The following is a 21980-nucleotide window of genomic DNA, read 5'->3' as shown; positions in this document are numbered from 1 at the left end:
TCCATTTTGCCATTGTGTATAAAAACAAACCACACCATTGTTTATGACAACTGTTAAGGGAAATAATACAATATGTTTTCAAGGGTATTTATAACTTATTTGGATGAATTTAGTAATAAAATTATCTCTAAAAATAGCTAATCATTAAATTATTATCCCTAATGTTTGTTATGAGTTTTTTCCTTTATATTTTTTAGAAAAATTGTATTCTCTTGATATTTTTCCTCCTTTAACTCTTATATTTTAAGCACTTTGTGCTCATGTAGAATATGAATATCATCTAATATTCTAGATTATAGAGTATAAGGAATATATTTTATAAATTAAAAAAAAATGATATATTTGTCTATCAGGATTTGTACAGAGGAAGCATTCGTTTATTATATATTTTTTGTATAAAATTGTTTAATTTTCCTTTAATGTTTGATGTAACTGTTATTCTTTGCATTTAGCATTTTTTTACCTTTTTCATTAAATTTTTTTTTACTGTTACCCAAAAGTTTACATTAACTTATTTTAATGTTATCTCATTAGTCTCTCATTAATTGCCCAAGCTTGCACCACACTTTTTTCTCTTCTTCTTCTTCTTAATTTTTTTTTTTTTTTTTTTTTTTTTTTTTTTTTTTAAATTAGGGGAATAAATATGATTTAGGTTTGAGTAATTTGGTTGGATAGTTTTTGTTTTGGGTATATAAGTAGAGAGAATATTTAGTACGCAATGTAAAGCCATATTCTACCATGGTTTTAAATCATCTATAAGACACATGCATACACACTTGCCCATACCATGTATTAATGTCGTACTATCAATGAGTGAAAGACAATGAGAGAGTTGGACATACTTTCATTTTATAGTATAAAATATGTGAACACAATACAAATTAATTGATTTTCAAGGTCCCGTTACTCTTTTGCATTTATTTTTGATTTCATGATTTAAAAAAAAAAAATTAATCTTACCTTGAGAAGGTTATAAATATGCAGTGAAACTATTAAACTAATTTTTAATATCTCAAAATGTATATGTTACTTTACTCTAATTTAATTTACTTTTTCTTTATAACTGGTATTATGCACGTGCGATGCACGACTTAATCAAAATTCATATGTAAATAGTTTTTATTTAATAATTTACTTAAAATCATATACTCCAAGGTTGAGCCAAGTGGCTTCACCAAATTGTAGAAATTATATATATATATATATATATATATATATATATTGTCCTTATCTTATTCTCCTATAATTTCTAAGTTGATAAAAATTTTAATTTAATTATAATCCAAATTCTTCATATTACAATTCTCTAAGTTGATAAAAATCTTAATTTGATTGCAATCCAAATTCTTTATCTAATCATTTTATTATTATAATTTATAATTGGATTAATCAAAATTCATATGTAAATAGTTTTTATTTAATAATTTACTTAAAATTAAATAATAAATTAGATAATAAAATAGATAATGAAAATAAATGAGTATTTGACTTTTTAAGTTGTATAAAACTTGCTTAATTACCAAGAAGATCAAACCAACCGGATATAATAAAGACCAAATAAAAAGTAACTTAAACGATGCATTGAAAATAAAGTAATATAAAAATAAAAAAAAGTAACTTAAATGAAGCATCGAAAGAAAAGAAATTTACAGAGAAGAAATTGAGAGAATGAAGTCTAATATACATGCAATGTTAGCAAAAAGAGTGAAGGAAAGAACAAAAGATGACAAAAACTAAGTTTTTGTATTTATCTAAAAAATTGATAGAGATGTATAAAATAAAATAAAAATTAAAAAAAAAAGTCGATAAGAATAATTATAATTTTATGTTTATCTATGAGGTGTTTAAAAAAAATAAAATATAAAATTAAACGTTGATATTAGACTATTAGTAGTTGTATACCTATACCATGGTTGTTTTTTAAAAATAATTAATATTGATATGAAAAATTAATGTGAAACCAAAATTCAAAATACATTAATAATAAAAGGATTATTAATTAAAAAAATTATTCTGTAACCTAAATCCTTGAGGTGAGTAGTTGAAATATACGATAAAGAATTTGAATTGCAATCAAATTTAAAATTTTATCAACTTAGAGGATTGTAATATGAAGAATTTGGATTGTAATCAAATTATATAAAATAAAAAAAATAAAAAAAAAATAAAAAGAAGAAGAAGAAGAAGGAGTTAAGTAAAGATAGTCTTGCATGGAAATTTGGACGAATGGATTCTCTCATATCCAACTTCATGTTTGACAGCAAATTTTTGCTTTTAATTAAAGAATATAGATTATATGGAACAAAACACCAAACAAAAGCCATAACAAATTAAATCCATTATAAAATATTGATGTCAACAACAAATAATCATGTAATAAGAAATTAAAAAATACAAATATATTGCTTGTCATATTGACTTCTAAAAAAAACATTAAAAGGTGTGATCAAACATATAATTTCAGCCTATTTATAAAACTTGTTGATAAAAATTATATTATATATAATAAAAAGGCAAGAAATACACAAAATCTATTCAATTTGATGAAAGAACAAAAAAATTACCTGCAAGTTGTAGGTAGGGCAGAGAGGAGAAAGGAAGAATATAGCAAATAATTGTAAAATACGTAGTAGAAATAATGAAACACCAAAAAACTGTGTGTATATATAGTGGGAATTTTAAGTTGTGAAGAAGATGATATGAACAAAAAGAAGTAATTTAGGTGAAACTCAAATACTTTTTTTTTTTTAACTTTATTATTAGGAAAAAGATGATATAAGATGCAAATTTATCCACAAAAAAAAAAAAAAAAAAAAAAAAGTAGGAAAAAAAAAATGTAAGTTCTATCTTTTTTTCCTTTTACGTTTTTTAAAGAAATGTAGGAAAAAAATGCAAATTCCATTTTTTTTTCTTTTACATTTTTTTATCTCTTTTTTTTATTTATTTAAATTCTATCCTTAAGTAATTCTATTCTATTGATTTTAAGCTTTGTTGATAACATTTTAGATAAACACAACTGTTATAGTTATAAATCAAATACTACTTTCTTTCATTACTTGATTTGTCATATTTATCCAAAAAATATGTATATATCTATTCTTAAAATCTAAAAATTTATTAAAATTTCTGTAATTTGGTGAAGCTATTTGGCATAACCACAGCGTCTTTTATTATATAGTATACTAGTCGCTAACCCGTGCGATGCACGGGATAGTTAAACAAAATTTATACACATTCACCTTTATTGGTACAATCATTTGAAGACAATTCTAACTAATACCCAAATGTAAAAGACACATTGACTTACTATTTAAAGTAGCCTTCTGAATAATTTACACATATTGTGCAACTGAGCCTTAATTTCTCATCAACGGTTAGAAATTTAAACTGCAAATATATAAATAAAGACCATGACTTGAGAAGGACATTAAACTTCAAATTAGAGTAGTAATGTTATTTTCTCAATCTTTGCTCAGTTGTAATAATAATATAGAGGAAATTCAAAACATGGAAATAAAATAAAAATTACAACAATTAATTCCATTATCTTTCATGCTATACTTTGTAATTGTACAGAATTAAGTCAACTCAATTTAAGTAGTTGTAATAAAATTGGCTTCTACTATTCTCTATTCTATAGAGATATGAACATATTGGATTTCTCAAACCCGGTATTGCAATAAAATGATTTATTATTGAAAATAAGAAACAATTAAGCTCATCCCTTAAAGATTTACCTCTTGTACTTGGTAATTTCCATTCAAACTTTAAAATAGATTATTTGCCTTACCTAGATGTTTTTCTTGTGGTGAGGAAAAATAAAATGAGACAGGTGTTGCATGACCTTCAAAGCAAAAAAGCTTTCTTCTAGTCAAAAACAAAACTTGTCAAGAGGAGTAAGAGAGAAAGAAATTACTCAATGAAAAACCATGGCGAATGGAGAAAAGATTTTTGAACTTCCAAAGATCCACACAAAGTTTAGCCATAGGTACAAAATGCCAAGTTAAGAAATATAAATATTGATCTACAAGTGCAATTTTTAAATAGAAAATAGCAATTTCATGAACAAAAACCCTAGCAACTAAATAGAAAAACTATAACCTTGATTTGATTTCTCATTTATCAATGATGGTGACTGGAGAATAAGTTGATTTAGTCCATAAGAGTGGCCCTGAGTAATTGCCAATGGCAAGTGCCAAAGATAGTAAGTAAATCAAATCAAAGAAGGAGAGAGTATAAATTATTTCATGAAATCAAAGATCTCTTTACATCCCATAAAATTTAAAATAAAGAAGAAAATCTCTCTATAGCTTAAGAAACACAATATAATAAAATTAAAGAGAGAAAATTTTCGGAGGAAAAAATATTATAGATAATTTAAAAGAATTTTGGTTTAATTCCTGAACACCACAACTCCATAAAATTCATACTAATAATAATATTTTATGATTGCACAGACTATTTTTTTAGAGTGTTTGATCTCAACATTGGCGTGCATTTAATCTTTCACTAAAAGCAAAGGGAAGTAGATCATGTGCATACATCTTTATGAGCAATTTTTGGCAGTCAGGCGTAACAAACGTGTAACCATTTTGTCCTATTCCTACCATCTAAGAACATATTCTCTCTTATAAGTTGATGATGCCAAGTTTTAACATATCCTCTCCTTTTTTTTTTTCCTTTTTTTCCCCAAAGAAATAAAAGGTCTTTAATAAAAGGTCTTCTTACATCTGGAGAGAGAGAGTTTGCAGAAACCAAAGAAAATTTCTCTATAGCTTAAGAAACACAATATACTAAAATCAAAGAGATAAAATTTTCGGAGGACAAAATATTATAGATAATTTAAAAGAATTTTGGTTTAATTCTTGAATACCGCAACTCCATAAAATTCATACTAATAATAATATTTTATGATAGCGCAGTTAGAATTTTGGTTTAATTCTTGAATATTGAATTGGAAATTGATTATATGAGTATTCAATGGTGAACAAAGTACTATGTATTAATTAATATATAAACAAAACTAACCTTACAAAAGCTGAACTTTATAAGCTAAAATCTATACCGTGCACTGTAGATCTTGAATGCTTTAGGGCTTCCTACGTCTGAAAAGAGAGAGAGTTTGCAGAAACCGTTGCTTTATATTTCTTAACTTGAGAGAGGGGTAAGGTTGCTAGGATTTTGTAGATCTTGAATAGAGAGAGTTTGCAGAAACCGTGACTTTATATTTCTTAACTTGAAAGAGGGGTAAGGTTGCTAGGGTTTTGTAGATCTTGAATGCTTTAGGGCTTCCTACGTCTGGAGAGAGAGAGAGTTTGCAGAAACCGTGGCTTTATATTTCTTAACTTGAGAGAGGAGTAAGGTTGCTAGGGTTTTGAGGAGTTATAATTTTTTTTTTTTAAATATTGTGCTAACGTGGAAAATTGTAGTGCTTTTTTTTTAAAATATTGTGCTGACGTGGAAAATTATGGTGCCAGCAAAGGCTTCGGTTTTATATATATATATAGATGATATATATACAACACCATCCAAAACCATCTTATATAAAATATTACAAAATTATCCGTGCATCACATGTACAACTTACTAATTATTTATAAACTAAGAGGTTTAAAAATATCAAAATTAAAGAAAGTTGGGGTTGGAATTGGAGTGGTGTTACTGAGTTATCCGTGCATATAATTATCCGTAAATTATACTGAAATATTATTTATTTGAGGTTTAATCGAATGAATTGTCCTGAAATATTAATTTTTTTTTTTTAAAAACATTTTTTCCCAAAATGTTATTATTTTTTGTTCGGGGCGGCTAAGGTGAAAGAAAGCATTTATTTTTATTATTTGACTGAGAGAAAACGAGGGAAAACGCAAACCTAATTTTCTAAACGAAGCTTCTCCTCTCTGTTTAGTCCATTCAGGCATTCTGCTTAGACGCCCTTGAATTCAATATTTCATAAATAAAACAATTTTCAACGGTCTCTCTTTCTCTCTCTTACTCTTTGTGTTGCGTGTGTGTGCGTGTGTCTGGTGTTGAATAGTTCCCATTGCCCACTTGCTAATATTTTATCATGTTTAACTTTGATGGCTATCTTTCTTCTTTCCACTCGTTCCACAATCTCTTTGAATTTGTTATTAGTTATTACTCTTTCACAACACTATTTTTCCCATTACCCATTTTCAGATTTTCAAGTTTGAACCCCCCACCATCAACGATTCAACATCAACATCTTTTTCTTGGTCTCTCACTTACGTTTACCCAGTCAAACCTCCCCTGTATATTACCGATCAAAGTTAAACCCCAAGATGATATTCTCACTTCCCTCACATTTTATCAATTTCGGCATACCCACCTGACCAATTATTTTGCTTCACATCTTTGCATTGATTATAAAGTCAAATACCAAGTTCCCAATAGCTGTCTCAGCCTCATTCTGTTTTTAGTTGACCAATCTATTTCATTGCCAAGCCTTCCTTTGGTGTTGAACAACAAGACAATATTAAGTGCCTATATTCATTGGGTATCCTTCAAATTTTGATCTTGAGTTCTGTTATTGTCGTTGGGTTTACTTCTTCTTAGTCAGTGTAGTTGTTGTTCAACTTCAATCTGCTAAATCAGCCTAATTCAAGTTCTTGATTGCATATTTTGACACATAAAAGAGTGTCCCATACAATTCTAGCTTTATAAGTATTGAAAGATTTGTTGTTCTATGGAGAAGCATGCTGCATATGCTCAAACATACTCGTTTGGAGGCTCAAACCATGGTCAGGGTCAACAAGCTGTGCCATTTCAGACCAACAAGAGTTCCCTTAAGGTTTTGCTGTTACATGGGAACTTAGATATCTGGGTAAAGGAGGCCAAAAACCTTCCTAACTTGGATTTGTTTCATAAAAAGTTAGGAGAAATGTTTTCCATATTGCCCGGGAAGGTTAACAACAAAATTGAGGGGCATATGTCTGATAAGATAACAAGTGATCCTTATGTCACAGTCTCAGTATCAGGTGCTGTAATTGGGAGGACATTTGTGATTAGTAATAGTGAGAACCCAGTTTGGAGGCAGAATTTTAATGTTCCTGTTGCACATGATGCTGCAGAAGTGCATTTTGTTGTCAAAGACAGTGATATTGTTGGCTCACAGGTTATGGGTGTTGTGGGAATTCCAGTGGAGCAATTATATTCTGGCATGAAAATTGAGGGAACCTTCCCAATTCTTAATGCCAGTGGGAAGCCCTGCAAGGCTGGAGCTATCTTGAGTTTATCAATTCAGTACACCCCAGTGGATAAAGTGAACATTTATCATGGAGTAGATTCAAGTCCTCATTCCCAAGGGGTCCCTGGTACCTACTTTCCACTTAGGAAAAGCGGAAAAGTGACACTATATCAAGATGCCCATGTTCATGATGGTTGCCTTCCCAGTTTGAAGCTTCATGGTGATGTTCAGTATGAGCACAGGAGTTGTTGGCATGATATCTTTGAAGCAATAAGTCAGGCCCGTCGTTTGATATACATTGCAGGGTGGTCGGTGTACCACAAGGTTCAACTGATTCGAGATGGTAATAATGCAACAGATTGCATGTTGGGGGATCTTCTCAAAATCAAGTCACAAGAAGGTGTAAGAGTACTGCTCCTTGTATGGGATGATCCTACCTCTAGGAGCATTTTGGGATTAAAAACAGTAAGGAACTAAGAAATTTTACTAGCATATGTCACCACTATTCCATTATATAGCACAATTTGGGATCAAATATCATTATATACTTTTCTGGTTAAATTTTTTTTTTGTCTTCAAATACTACAATGGTTAGTGAATTTCCTTATCATTATGGTTTTTTGTTTTGTGAAGTGAAATTGCAATAGAAATACAATTTTGTTTTATTCCTCACAATAGCCCTTCTGAATTTAGTCGAGATTTCAATTATCAGACAATGAATTATCTAGTTTGTATTTGTTTGTACACGTTCCATTATTTATCTTTTGCTCAAGTTTTGCTTCCCTTGTATGGTCCACTAAATGGCAGGAAGGTAAAACACAATTCAAGTGGCTGACCCCAAGCAGCTTATTATCATTTAAATTTCTGATTTGAGGAGAATTAGGCATCATTTTTCTCTTTCTTGCATCAGGTAGTTATTTTTATATCCTCTGTCATTATGTATTCACTGATTTCTATGAAATGTAGGAAGGCATCATGAATACCAAAGATGAGGAGACTCGCCATTTTTTTAAGCACTCTTCAGTGCAAGTTCTACTCTGCCCCCGATCTGCTGGAAAAGGACATAGCTGGATCAAAAAGCAGGTTTGATATAGATAAGTTGCAATATAATTATCAATTGTCCAACTACATGCCGTTTCTTTGAATGCAGCAGCTGCAGAATTGCGACTCATAATCTTACCTGATGCTGCTTTATTGGATGAACCTATTAAATCTTTGTCTTTTGTGTATTTAGTGGTGTAGTTCTGAAGATTTCATTTTACTTTTATTTTCTTTATTGGATGTATTTGCATACAAACACACAAACATAGCATTTACTATTTATATGAGTGTTTTATACATACGTGTATGTATGTATGTATGTATTTATGTATTTATTTATTTGTACAGACATGCATGTATTTCTCAAATGAGATTTTCTGTATTGGTACTTGCTTTGAATTTCTTGTTTTCTTATGTTTTATTATCAGGAAGTTGGAACAATCTATACCCATCATCAGAAAACAGTGATTGTGGATGCGGATGCAGGTCACAATAAACGAAAGATCATGGCATTTGTTGGAGGTCTTGATTTATGCAGGGGCCGATATGATACTCCTAAACATCCTCTTTTTAGGACTTTAGAAACAGTGCACAAAGATGACTATCGTAACACCAACTTCACGGTAAATCATTCGTTTAATTTTTTTAGTTTCCATGAGTGTAGTTGATCCAAATTTTGGAATATTATTATTCTCCTTTTTTTGTCCTATGATATATCTGGCAAAGATGAATATTTTATTTACAAAACTCATGCATACATGTATGATTTTGTTAGTGTAACTGAGAAGAACTAAAATTATTATTGTTGAAAAAAACAGACAAGCACCCAAGCAGTTGCTTGATGTACATTCCAATAACAGGATGCAATAACATACATATGGTTCATTAGTTATTGAGTTAATTTTGTCTCATCTTACACCTGAAATATAATAGACAAGGCTGAGCATGAGGAATCAACTTTAGAAAATATGATAAGTTTCATGTGGGTATTTTCCCCCCATTTTAACCTTTATTTGGCTTCTAATTAAAATAGGAGCCTCTTGTTGGCTGTCCAAGAGAACCGTGGCATGATTTGCATTGTCGTATTGATGGTCCAGCTGCATATGACATCCTTACCAATTTTGAGGAGCGTTGGCAGAAGGCATCACAACCTCACGGGCTTGGAAAGCTAAAAGCATCATCACATGATGATGCCCTACTTAAGATCGAAAGAATTCCAGACATCATTGGGATAGCAGAGTTTCCTTGCCAAACTCAGAATGATCCAGGGGGTTGGCATGTACAGGTACAATTGATGTCAATCTTCTATTGGAGTTGGATTTTTTTAATTCATGATTTCTTCTTCTTTTTTTTGGGACTAAAATTTGCCACAATTGAAGGTTTTTCGTTCAATTGATTCCAATTCTGTGAAAGGATTTCCCGAGGACCCAAAAGATGCTATGAGCATGGTGAGAAAAATCCTTGGATATTCAACTCACTTGTTAAAATAAGACATTTGATTATGAACCAATGAAGGTAATGAACTAATATGTTTACATTGTTGTAACAGAATCTCTTATGTGGGAAGAATGTACTGATAGACATGAGCATACATACAGCATATGTGAAGGCAATCCGTGCTGCCCAAAAATTCATTTATATTGAGAACCAGTACTTCCTTGGGTCATCATACAATTGGGATTCTCACAAAGACTTAGGTGAGGAACTCTAACAAATGAGGTTAAGAATAAAGAAGTGAGACATAATTCTGTATCTTTAGAACATACTACTATAAAAATCATCCTTCGTTACTTTTTTCCTTTCTTGAAATTTCCTTGACAGCATGGAAATGGTATTCAAAGTGATTCCATTTCTTGTTGAATGTTTCAGTCCTTGTATTTCTATTACTAATATGTAATGTCGGTTGTCATAATATTTAATTAGAAAAAATATAATACTTTCTTAGTCAAATTTTAGTATAAATGCTCTGTCAATTTTTGGTTTTGCATTCTAGTTACTGCCTTGATTTTGATTTTATTTACATAAAAGAACACAGACAGAGATTTCAGTGTTTCTCACAAATATGTGATCCAATCCAGTGACCTGCAAAAGAAAAAAAAAAAAAAAAAAAAAAAAAGGCATTACTGGACATGGTCATATAGCACTGGTGCTTCAGATATGAGAATTTAGATATAGCAAAAAGCTAAAGATATACATGCTCTTGTTGTGTAGTCTTGGTGTAATCCAATTTAATTCTCGGACAGGGTCTCAACACAATTAGCTTGGTGGCCAAAAACCATGTTTATTTAATAATATTGATATACTATTTGAATTTTTGAATGTGATAGTTGGATATTCTACAATAAGCTGACTTGCAGTATTTTATGCTATTTCGAATCGTTTCTTGTAATTGTCTATGTGGCAGGAAAGGTATGCTCTTTCAATTTTTCAGAGGATATTGGAGAAGAAATAATAACAAGTTGGGTTGGGTTGGGAACATCATTGAATTCATAGTTATAAGCAATAAAGTATACTTTTCCCTGCAGGTGCCAATAATTTAATACCGATGGAAATTGCTCTCAAAATTGTTAACAAAATAAAAGCGAATCAGAGGTTCTCTGCATATATCATTATGCCAATGTGGCCAGAAGGTGTTCCTACAAGCACTCCCATTCAGCGGATTCTCTATTGGCAGGTAGAATGTTATTCTCATGTATTTATCATGTCTATCAACACTGATGCTTGAGACCGTAAGGCATTGTTTATGGGTTTCTTGCCACATAATTTTTACCTGGTTTATTTTGATTTCTGCAGCATAAAACAATGCAGATGATGTATGAAATGATTTACAATGCGTTAAAGGAGGTTGGACTTGAGAACAAATATGAGCCACAAGACTATTTGAATTTCTTCTGCCTGGGCAATCGTGAGGCACCAGATACGGAAGACAGTTCAGGTGCAAGAAATTCCCCTGCAGTAAAGACTCCTCAAGTATTTCCCTTTATCTGCCTGAGTACAGTTTTCAGTTTTCTTTTTCCAAAATGTTAAGTTTCCATTTACAGTAAGATCATTCTTTCACCTTTTTCAGTCTTGCTGAAGTGTACTGTATGTTGGTTATGTAGGTACTTACTCAGAAGAGTAGGCGTTTTATGGTTTATGTCCACTCTAAGGGAATGATAGTGGATGATGAGTATGTGATACTAGGATCTGCAAATATAAATCAGCGGTCCATGGAAGGCACCAGAGACACTGAAATTGCAATGGGTGCATATCAGCCTTATCATACCTGGGCAAGCAAACGTTCTAGTCCACATGGACAGGTAAGCTTAACAAAACAGAACTCTTTGCATTTACCTCACTGCTAGATATGTCTGAGTAAATGTACATGTAAAAGATGCTAAGTGAACTAGAAGGCTACTAGTATAGGGGAAAAAAATTCCATTAAGTTTCATTAGAGTTGAGGAAGATATTTTCGGCATAATTCAATAAGAGAGATGCTACATCCACAACATTTTTACAACAAATCATAGGTGGTTAATTGTTATTGGTTTAAATTTAAACCTAATACTAAGATTATTTTTTGTCCCAACAATAACAACCAGTAACAACCTGCTACTTAGAATTTATAGTAAAAATGTTGTGGACATATCATTTTTCAATAAATAAGTAATTCATTGCAAAATTATCTTGAATAATTTTTTCTTGTGTGAGGCTCTGAGCTTTGAAATTTCACGAGCCAGTTAGCAAATTATGTAGGCGTGTTATGTGTGAGTGTTTTCCTTAGTTACTGCTTAGCTGTCTAAGTATGTGATTATCAAAGCAATAAGTACTCAACAAAAAACAAATGTGTCTGAGTGTGATTCTGGCTATAGGTTTGCTTGATCTGTTTGAGAAATGCTTATAAATCTCTATGGTTTGTCTTTTGAAGAATAATATGATCAAAGCTTGAGAAAGACTCTTGCAATGAATTTAGTTTGGGTCATCTTTTAATCATAAGAGGATTCTCTGTTTGGCTGTAAATAGCTCAAGGAAATCTGGATTCAGCATCCACATTCCCACAAAACCTCAAATTTGTATTATCTCCATTTAACTAATGAATTTAATGTTAAGATAATAAAATTTAAAAAAAAGTATATGCTTTTTTTTTTTTAAAGTCGAGAAGTATGAGATTTATTTTCTCCACATAAATAATTAAAATTAAACCACGCAAGTGTCAATCTACGATTACAAAATAGAGCATACAATGTTTATACTTTATAGTATAGTAATGCAAAATGTTTTTTATGAATCAATTTATATTTAAAACTAACCAATGCAAGGTGTTTATCCTATGTCGTAACTCTTTCTTCTTCTTTTTTTATATGAATTCACATGATACTTTTGGTATCTTTTCTTTTCTTGTATGAAGAAAACTCAAAACATATATTTCAAGTTTATATATCTTTTTCATATGAATTTTAGATGGAAAAAAAAATAGACAAAAAAAAAAAAAACAAAAGGCAAAAGATGATCCTTCAAAAAAATTAGGAATAAATAACATAAAAATCTCATTTTGTCAAAAAATTTGCCTAACCAATCGTGGACATCATTATATTTCCAAGAATCTGGGTTTAGGAGAAACTATTGGACTCTCCATTATTGATGCTCACCCAGAAAAGTTTAATGTTAATATTGTCTTAAGGAAACAAAAAACAAGTGCTATTGGCATTCATATTTTGATTTCTGTAATTCACTACTATCTTCTTATGTATGGATGCAGATATATGGATATAGAGTATCATTATGGGCAGAGCACATTGGAGCTCTCGAAGGATGTTTCAAGCACCCAGAGAGCCTCGAATGTGTGAGGCGGGTAAAGTCCTTGAGCGAGCTCAACTGGAGACAATATGTAGCTGATGAGGTAACAGAAATGAAGGGTCACCTATTAAAGTATCCACTCGAAGTTGATCGAACGGGCAAGGTGAAGCCTCTTCCTGGCTGTGCAACATTCCCAGACGTAGGAGGAACTATAACTGGGACATTTACAGTCATTAAAGAAAACCTCACTATCTGATCCACTTCAATGATACCTAATCCCAGAATTGTTGACAATTTAAACCAATTATGTTCCCAATGAAGAGAGTATATAAATATATGCTTCTGCTCTATGTTTGGCAAATTCCAGTATCTCACGTCATGATTCAATTGTGTACTTTTTTTATTTATTATTTTTGCCTATATTTGTTCATCCATTCTTATGTATCATAAGGTAGGATTTTTTTTTTTTTGAAACGTATCATAAGGTAGGATTAGAACTTACATTTGTTAGCCTATTTGTTCAATTATCAAAGGAAGACTGTAAAGAAGATGACCCTACGTAGGAGCATCTTTTTGTGTTGGCTGTGAATTTTCAAAGAAAAGGTTGTTCGGTCCACAATTGAAAAAGAAATATTCTCTAAGTTGAATAGTTCTTCTACCTTCCAATTTCATCTGTTTTTTTTTTAGTACGGCTTACCAATTCAGCAGTTACATCATGTGATAATATTTTTTAGAAAAAAAGAAAAGAAAATACCAATTATACTCTTTAAATTTGGGCAATAGTCATTTTATCAAAGTTTTTTTTTTTTTTTTTTGTCATTTTGATCCATTAAGTTCACATAAGTAAAAATAAGTTTTATGTGGAGGCCACAGGATCGGAGCTCCAAAATAAAGATTCCAACGCTGCTCTAACAAGAATACTTTCCGACAGCTTGAGCCTTCAAGTGTGGTCATTGGGTGGCTCACAGTGTGGTGGTTTAGTGGGGCTCTAAGGCTCCGCTTGGGAGTTTATAAAAAAATAGAATGGAATGGAATGATCATAAAGGAATGGAAAGAAATGGAATGGAATGCAATGTATTTAAGTAAGGGAAAGGAATGGAAAAGAATGGAATTGAATAAAATTAAGTAATCTTGATTGGATGTTTTAAAATAAAAGAATGGAAAATGAATGAAATTTTAAGTAATCTTGTTTGGGAGCAACATGAAGGGAATGTAATGGAATCATTTTATGACAATATTACTATTAGACTCTTATTTTCAAATAAAGAGTTGAATATATAAAGGTATTTTGGGAGTTTTAAGTAAAAAAAATCATTAAATTTAATTTTATTCCCTCCCATTCCTTCCAATTTCGGAAGGATGAAAATTTAGATTTTCAGGGAATAGAGAGGAATGAGTGTTCCTCCTACCCATTCCATTCCTTCCCACTTAAACTCTCAACAAAGGAATGAACTTTTCATTCCCCTATTAAAACTCCCAAACAAGAGGGAGGGAAGAATATTCTAAAAATATTTTTTTCATTCCATTCCCTCCTCCCAAGGTGATTTGTGGTTTCATTTATATGTTGTTACGGGCATAATGGTTGAAATTTTGGGATTTATTAGGCAATAATTGAGTGGGTTTGAGATTAATGCTATTCGGTTTTTATTTTACTAAATGTGTTTTTTTTTTTTCTTTCATAATAGATGAAACATGGGCTTGAGATTATAATTCAGTTTTGATATATATATATATATATATATATATATATATATATTTTCTCTTAACATCTGAAACATGGTGTTGCAAAAATGTTGTGAGGGTTTAAATTTTCATTTGTAATTGTTGGTTGCTTTCTTTTTTTCTTTTTCTTTTTCAAGATAGAAATTCTACTTTAATTTAATTTAAGTGTATATATGTGTGAAGTTTTCTCCGAGAGACTTGAACCCTAACCTTTGCTCATATACTCCATAAGTATTTGTACTTGTAAAGTGACTATCACGCTAAGGGTATGCAGTGGTGATTGGTTGCTTCCAATCGTCGATGATTCGGTACTCTAATTAGCTTCCATTTAGTGAAATTTTTCTTATTTAATTGTCTTAATTTTAGAGTTTGTTTTTTATTTAAAATATTTTAATAATTTTAATTATTAAAAAAAATATTTCTTCAATGGCTAACAACAACCATTTTAACGGAAGGATGAACATGGAAACATGGTTGAATTTAATGGATCAAAATGACAAAAGTGAAATTTCGAAAATTTAAAATGACAATTGTCCAAATTAAAATAGTGTAATTTGTATTTTTTTTAATACTAAGAAGTGTAATATCCTAAACATTTGGCATTCAATATTGTCCACACATATAGGATCATTGTAAATAAATAAAAAAATAATGACATATGATATAATCGAAAATTAGAGGTTGTAAATAAGAGAGAGAGAGAGAGAAGGGGTAGTATTTATAAATAAGAGAGTTTATACAAAAGTAGCACTCCCTCTCCAAATACATTAAGCCTTATACATAACAATGGTAAATAAAAGAAGGGCAACTATCATATTCTTCCGCTTTGCTCTCTTCCCATTTTGCTAGTCTATCTACATAACTATTAGCCTCATTGAATACATGACTTGGATGAATGGTCTACTGCTAGTCCAATAAATTCCTGTAATCACAAACCAAAGCAACAATATCAGATGCCAAATATAACATAGGATTAAGGCTATCCAAACCTGATTGGAGCCCAAAAACTTGGCCAAACCACCTGACGTCGACTCGATTCCAACTCAAACCAAAACTCCAGTCAGTTGGCGGTGGGTCTTCGTTTTCAAGAACCAACACCAGTGGGTCAAGTGGCGGGTTTCCTTTTCCAAAATCTGAGCCACTCGACCCGACCAAAGCTATATACAAAATCCAGCCAAATCCGACAAGATCAAGCCAAATTCAGCGAGATCTTAACCATATTTGGTGGGCTTTAGCTAGATCTAGCCAAATCACAACAAATTTTAGCAAAAATTTGCAGATTCCGGTGAAAAATTTGCAAATTCCAGCGAAGTTTTGCAATTTACCGCAATGATTTGTAGTTTCCGACAAAGTTTACTACCGACTGACTGACCCAAGCACCACCTGAACTTGAAACCGACTCAATTGATTGACATCGATGATCGATTTCGGGTCCCTCTGCCCTCTGCCCTCCACCCAATGTCGACGGGTCAAGTCCAAGCTGGGTCCAAAGCCGACCTAGCCTGACTCGTGGACAGGCCTACATAGGATGATGTTAACTAATTAATCACATGTTGTAAACCTACTTCCAAATGATATGTTTATATTATAGCCAATAAAATTGGAGGTTTTTATTTGTTTCTTCTTTCTTCTTTTTATTTTATTTTATTTTTTTTAACCGCAACTCTTTAAAGTGATGTGTTGTGATTTCCCTAAGCCATCTTACTAATCTGACCTATAAATAAATTGGTTAATTTTATTACGAAACACTAATAAACTATTAAGAAAAACTAAAACTAATTTCCTAAATAGTTAACAAATTTATGGTATAAAAAAATAGATATTATATTCAAATATGATGTCACTTTAGATAAATTCTCATAGATCAGCACTCCGTTTAAGGACTGAGACAGGGTTCTTTTGGACAATAGGAATCGTATCCTAGTCAACAAGGTATAATATAGAGTACTCTGCAGGGGCATCAAGCGCGATCCTCGGCGCACGATAACAAGTAACAACTCACTATCCTCTGTGCATGATAACAAGTAACAACTCACTATCCAGCAGATCACGAGCGGACAACACTTTTCTTAAATAGATATACTACCCACAGAATAAAATAGGAAGAAAAAAAAACCCATGTGATGTACCCACAGAATAAAATAGGAAGAAAAAAAACCCATGTGATGTAGTGCTTCTCATTAGCTTTGCATTAATTATATTCATAGCTTTTTTTTAAAAGTAAAAAATAGATATGGTCGGATCAAAATCAGTATATGATTTTTTTTTTTTTTTTATGACGATGTATGAAATTTATAAGTGTGAATCTCAAATTAAACTAAAAAAAGAGTGTTCTAATTTCCAAGATAACTTATTCATGATTTGAAATTTATATTCGTCATGCAAATTACAAAATACACTCTTTCAAAAAAAAAAAGATTAAGGTTTGGGTTCAATATTCAATTGTACAGAATTCATCACGATTGTGACATATGTCTACTTTTAGTCACGTATTATTATTCCAATGAGTCTAATATACTAGATCCAAGCCAAGTTATAAAAAAAAATAAAATAAAAAATAAAAAATTTCAAGAATGACTCCAAGTAGTTTTGATTTAACTAATAATAGGAGTAATATTATATTTCAATTCCACTTTTAACAACAACAACCAAAAAAAAACTTTCAATTGGTAAACAATCCAACAAGCAACAAGGTATGATCTAGGAGTTCAAGCCAATCTTTCACATTATCTATCTATCTATATCTATATATCTGTGTATATATATATATATATATTTTTTTTCAAAGCAATTTCATGCAACTATCCAAGGGATTAAGAATGAGAGGCGCTTCAAAAATTTAAGAGAGAGAGAAAGAAAGAGGGGGGGGGGGGGGGTGGAAGAGGCAATAAAACACAAAAACAAGGGTGAAAAGTATTTTATTTAACTCCAATAATAATGTGGAAAAAGTAAGCACACTACAATCATGGGAAGAGTAGTGCCTAAGTCATAACTCAAATCACCGAAGGCACACAAATTATCTTATTAGAATAACTTTATTAACTAGTTAATCCTTAGAAAGATTAAAACACAAAAGTCAAAACAGGTGAATTTTCAATCATGGTTTTAAAAACCAGTATAGTTAAAGAATCGGTTTTGGTCTTGGTTCTCAGTTTTATCCAATTTTTGACCGATTTTGGCCGGTTTTGGGACTTTTTATCGAACCAAATTAGTGCCCAATACCGTTCTTGGTTGAACCGATCGGTCCAATTTGGTTTTTAAAACTATGGTTTCAACTTTCCCAAGAATGTATTCTCCAAGGAGAGGAGTCCTTCTTCTTGTTGGAGTTGTAGACCCCACCATTTATTGCACACTGGGGACCGCATCTCCTATGAGAGGAGGAAGGGGGATTAAGGGGGAGGGGAGGGGGGGGGGGGGAGGACTCCTTCCATTGGTGTAAATAATTTCTCCGACTGCCTAACCACAAAGGTTTGAGCACCAAATTCAAGAAAGTTGCCTAAACCCTATTATGGAAATTGACAATTATGATGCAAGGATAAAGAATTCCGGTCATAATGGAGTCAGTTATGTGACTTATGTCTATTACATAAGAACAATTCCATATAAGGAAGGACTCATAGATACAAATATGAGACAACAACCATAATCAATAAGTAGTTTATGCCTTAATCCTATTTCCTAACTTACTTATTAGAGTTGTTGAAATCATGCCATAAATGCAGTGGCGGCTCCATGATTTTTTCTAGGGGGTCAACAATGATAGAGCTAGAAATTTTATCATGGGGGATTAGTAAAAAATAAAATGATATATATATATATATATATATTTTTTTTTCTGTACATACAACTTCCATATTATATACAATAATCTAAAATAGTATTCTAAATACAATTCAGTATACAATATGACTATATTGTACAATAGTCTAAAAAGGTTAATAATAGTTTAAGGATCGGTAAGACAACAAATATAATTATATAATTAATGTAGTGGGCCTTTTTGGTTGTATCAGGCTGGGCTGCCTCTTGTAGTATTGGGCCCAAATATTCTGAGTAAGGGAGTTGAGACCAGTCCAACTTCAACTCAATTTGGTCCGGCTTGTGTGCAAACTATGCCTCGTCTGCCAGGATCACGCTTACGGTGGGCAAAATGTGGTGCTTATCCTCTGTTTCTGCCGTAGAAGGAACTTTTCTCCAGTTTCCGCCGCAAAAGGAACTTTTCTCCAGTTTCTACCACAGGACTGACTTTTTTGCATGCTATGTAGCAAAACTTCTTGCTGTGCAGTAAAGCTTTCTGCTGAGCATTGCAGTTGTCTGTTGTGCATTAAAACTTTTTGCCGTAAAGTCTTCTGTTGTGCAATAAAATTGTCTGCTATACATTAAAGTTGTCTGCTGTGCTTTAAAGCCTTCTGCCGTGCAATAAAACCTTTTACAATGTGAATGACTACTCTTTCTTTTTACTGCAAAAATACTTTTCTACTTCCTGCACATAAACAAATCTAAAACTCAAAGAAAATACCAATCAAACAAATGTTAGTTTAAATGGGTTAGCATATTCTCAAATATATACATACATATATAAGTATATATATTTATACGTATTCACATACACATATATAAAATATATTTTGCAGAACGTGAGAAACAAGATATATGTATATATGTACTTATGGCAGGATGATGATTAATTTGTGTCAAAAGTAAAACACATAATAACAAATAAAGAAGAAAGCTTCAGCAGAAAAACTTTAGCTAGTATAATAGCTAGCAGGGTAAATATAGTGAAAAGGTGCTACAGTAGAATGACTAAATACAGCAGATATAATTTATAATGAGAGAAATCAAATATATTTGTAATCAAAATCAAGTATTGAATCTTACTATAGGATAAGTAAACTAAGAAAGAACCCAAACCCCAACTTGAACAACATTGTCATAAACTTTTGTCATCAAAGTTGTGCATTTTGGAGAATAGGCCTAAATTGTTACTAGCTATTACTTTTGGGGACATCAGAGAGTGGGTTTGCTAAGAGTGAGGGAAAAAATGGTCTATTGATGCATGCCCCTAATTCTACTGTATTTTCTCTCTTTGTTTTACCACTTTCTTTCTTTCTCTCCGTTCTTTTTTTACTTTTAGTTTCTTACTACTCTCCTGCCATGAGTTGTTCCCCCTTTTTGGTCTTTCCTTTTCCTGAGTCCCTCTCTCTGGGTGCTTACTACTCTCTTACCATGAGTTTTCTCCCTTAAGTGCCTCCCTCCATTGAGTCTCCCTCTTTCGGTGTTTTTCTCTCTTCCCCTGTTTTTCCTCTCTTCCTTTTGCCATGGTTACCTCTTCCTTTTATAGCAAACTGATTCAGTGGGATTTCTCCCTTTTACCCCTAGGGCTTCACCAACTGTTTTTGGTTTGTTGTGGGCATCCATTCAAGATTACCCACCCACCCATTGGTTGCCCCTGCCATTACTCAGTACATGTTTGCTGCACCATTACTCATTTCAAGACAAAATTCCATTTTGTTTGTTCCTGTTGTATACCTCTACCTCTAGGTGACTAACCAATAAGGATTGGGCTACCTCACTACCTAGCTCTATGGCATGCATCAGATGATCCCAACCATTTATTACTTCTTTTGGGTAAGATACCATCCTAGCAAGATATATTCCCAAAAGAAGTCACGGTAGGAAACTAAATATAGACTCCCTTTTCCCCCTACCACCAAACCACACCCTCTGAATCCCCTTGACCATGGGCCCACCTCCCTTGTATTGGTTAGGCATAGGTTAGTGGTGTCTCGGCCCTTCTGTGTTTGTCTCCCACATCGTTTCTGCCGTAGCAGATTAGCTTTGTTTTGTTATGCTATGTGGCTGTATTATTTCTTCACGCGTTTCCTGCTGTGTTTTGTCATTTCCTTTAATTTGACTCTTCCTTCACGCGTTTCCTGCTGCTAACACTTCCTATTGTTCCTTGTTTCTTTCACCTTGTTTCTTTCACCATGCTTTTTCATACTAGTTTTCACGCCTATCTTTAATACAAAAGAATTTAGGCCTTTGTGGGTCAAATAATGTTGACTAGATCAAAAGGGTCTTGGGCTCAATTTGTCTTTATCTGCCGAAGTCATTCTGCCAGAAAACTGTATTCTGCGGCAAAGCCGTATTCTGTGGCAGATTTGTATTCTGCTGTAGATCGCTTTCCCTTGCATTTCTTTCTTTGGACCTCTCTTGCTCTTTGGTCTTCTTGGTGGGCCTTTGGGCATTCCTTTTCATTGGGCTTTCTTGCTCATGGGCTTTTGGATATGGATTTGCAAAAATGGGCATCAACAATTAACAAATATAATTAAATAATTAACCATACATTTTTGTCAAATTAATAACAACTTATTATATTTATATGTATTATCAATTAAATAAAAAAAAATGATAAATAAGAATAGTAACACACCTAGGAGTAGAATTAGGACTCTAGGAGTAAATGTGAAACTAAGAAAAAAAAAATAGTAACTAATATAAGTTTTTGCTTTTAAAGTGTATGGCTTTTTAATCATACACGTGGTCGCTCTCTTGGAATTTGAGCAAGCTAGGGGTGTGCATGGGTTGGGTTAAGGGGATTTTTGGACCCAACCCACCATGGTGGGTCAAAAAAAAATCAACCCAACCCAACCCACATGAGTCAGGTTGAACCCATGGGTTGGACAAATTTTTTTATTTATTATTATTATTATTATTAAATTGAGTAGAAAAAAATATAAATATAAATATATTAAAAAAAAAACCCAAAGATTAGTATCAATGTAACTCCTTAAAAGCAAACAACACTAATGACTAAACAACAATAGTAATTTCCTAGGGTTTGTGTAAACTAATTGGTTTTTATATAAGATCGGAAGAGCTAGTTATTTTTAAAAAATTATTAATTATATAATATATATATATATATATATATATATATTAAATATATGGGTGGATCGGGTCGGGTTTGGCGAGTTTGGAATTTTATGACCCAAACCCAACCCAACTCGCTATCAAAAAAAATTTTGTAACCCAACCCAACCCACCAAGTCCTAAAAACTAGTTAGATCGGGTTGGGTCGATTTTGGCAGGTTGGTTGCACCCCCTTAGGGAAAGTACTAAAAGACTTCTTGGACTTGGAAATCTATAGAGTATTTATCAAACTATTTGATCAAATAAAGAGAGAAACTAAGAAAATATAGAAGAGGGAAAGAGAGATAAGGAGAATGGG

The 21980-nt window shown here is 32.0% G+C and overlaps 1 protein-coding gene across 2 annotated transcripts; it reads left to right on the top strand.

Annotated features, from left to right (window-relative positions):
* The first annotated feature begins 6059 nt into the window (after positions 1–6059).
* Positions 6060–13385, top strand: LOC126708030 (phospholipase D gamma 1-like). Of its 2 annotated transcripts, none has more exons than XR_007649173.1 (10): positions 6060–7672; positions 8174–8290; positions 8677–8871; positions 9282–9533; positions 9628–9696; positions 9798–9945; positions 10774–10922; positions 11042–11183; positions 11350–11547; positions 12987–13162. XR_007649173.1 is itself a non-coding variant. In XM_050407839.1 (10 exons), exons 1-10 carry the CDS (start codon positions 6707–6709, stop codon positions 13278–13280), a joined length of 2565 nt encoding a protein of 854 aa, XP_050263796.1. In that variant the 5' UTR covers positions 6068–6706; the 3' UTR covers positions 13281–13385. The 2 variants fall into 2 exon arrangements, 1 of the variants encoding a protein (XP_050263796.1); XM_050407839.1 differs by having other exon boundaries at positions 6068–7672; positions 11042–11218; positions 12987–13385.
* Positions 13386–21980: the final 8595 nt, after the last annotated feature.

This window comes from Quercus robur, chromosome 12, assembly GCF_932294415.1.
Source record: "Quercus robur chromosome 12, dhQueRobu3.1, whole genome shotgun sequence".
NCBI classification, from domain to species: domain Eukaryota; kingdom Viridiplantae; phylum Streptophyta; class Magnoliopsida; order Fagales; family Fagaceae; genus Quercus; species Quercus robur.
This window is presented reverse-complemented; position numbering and strand designations above follow the sequence as displayed.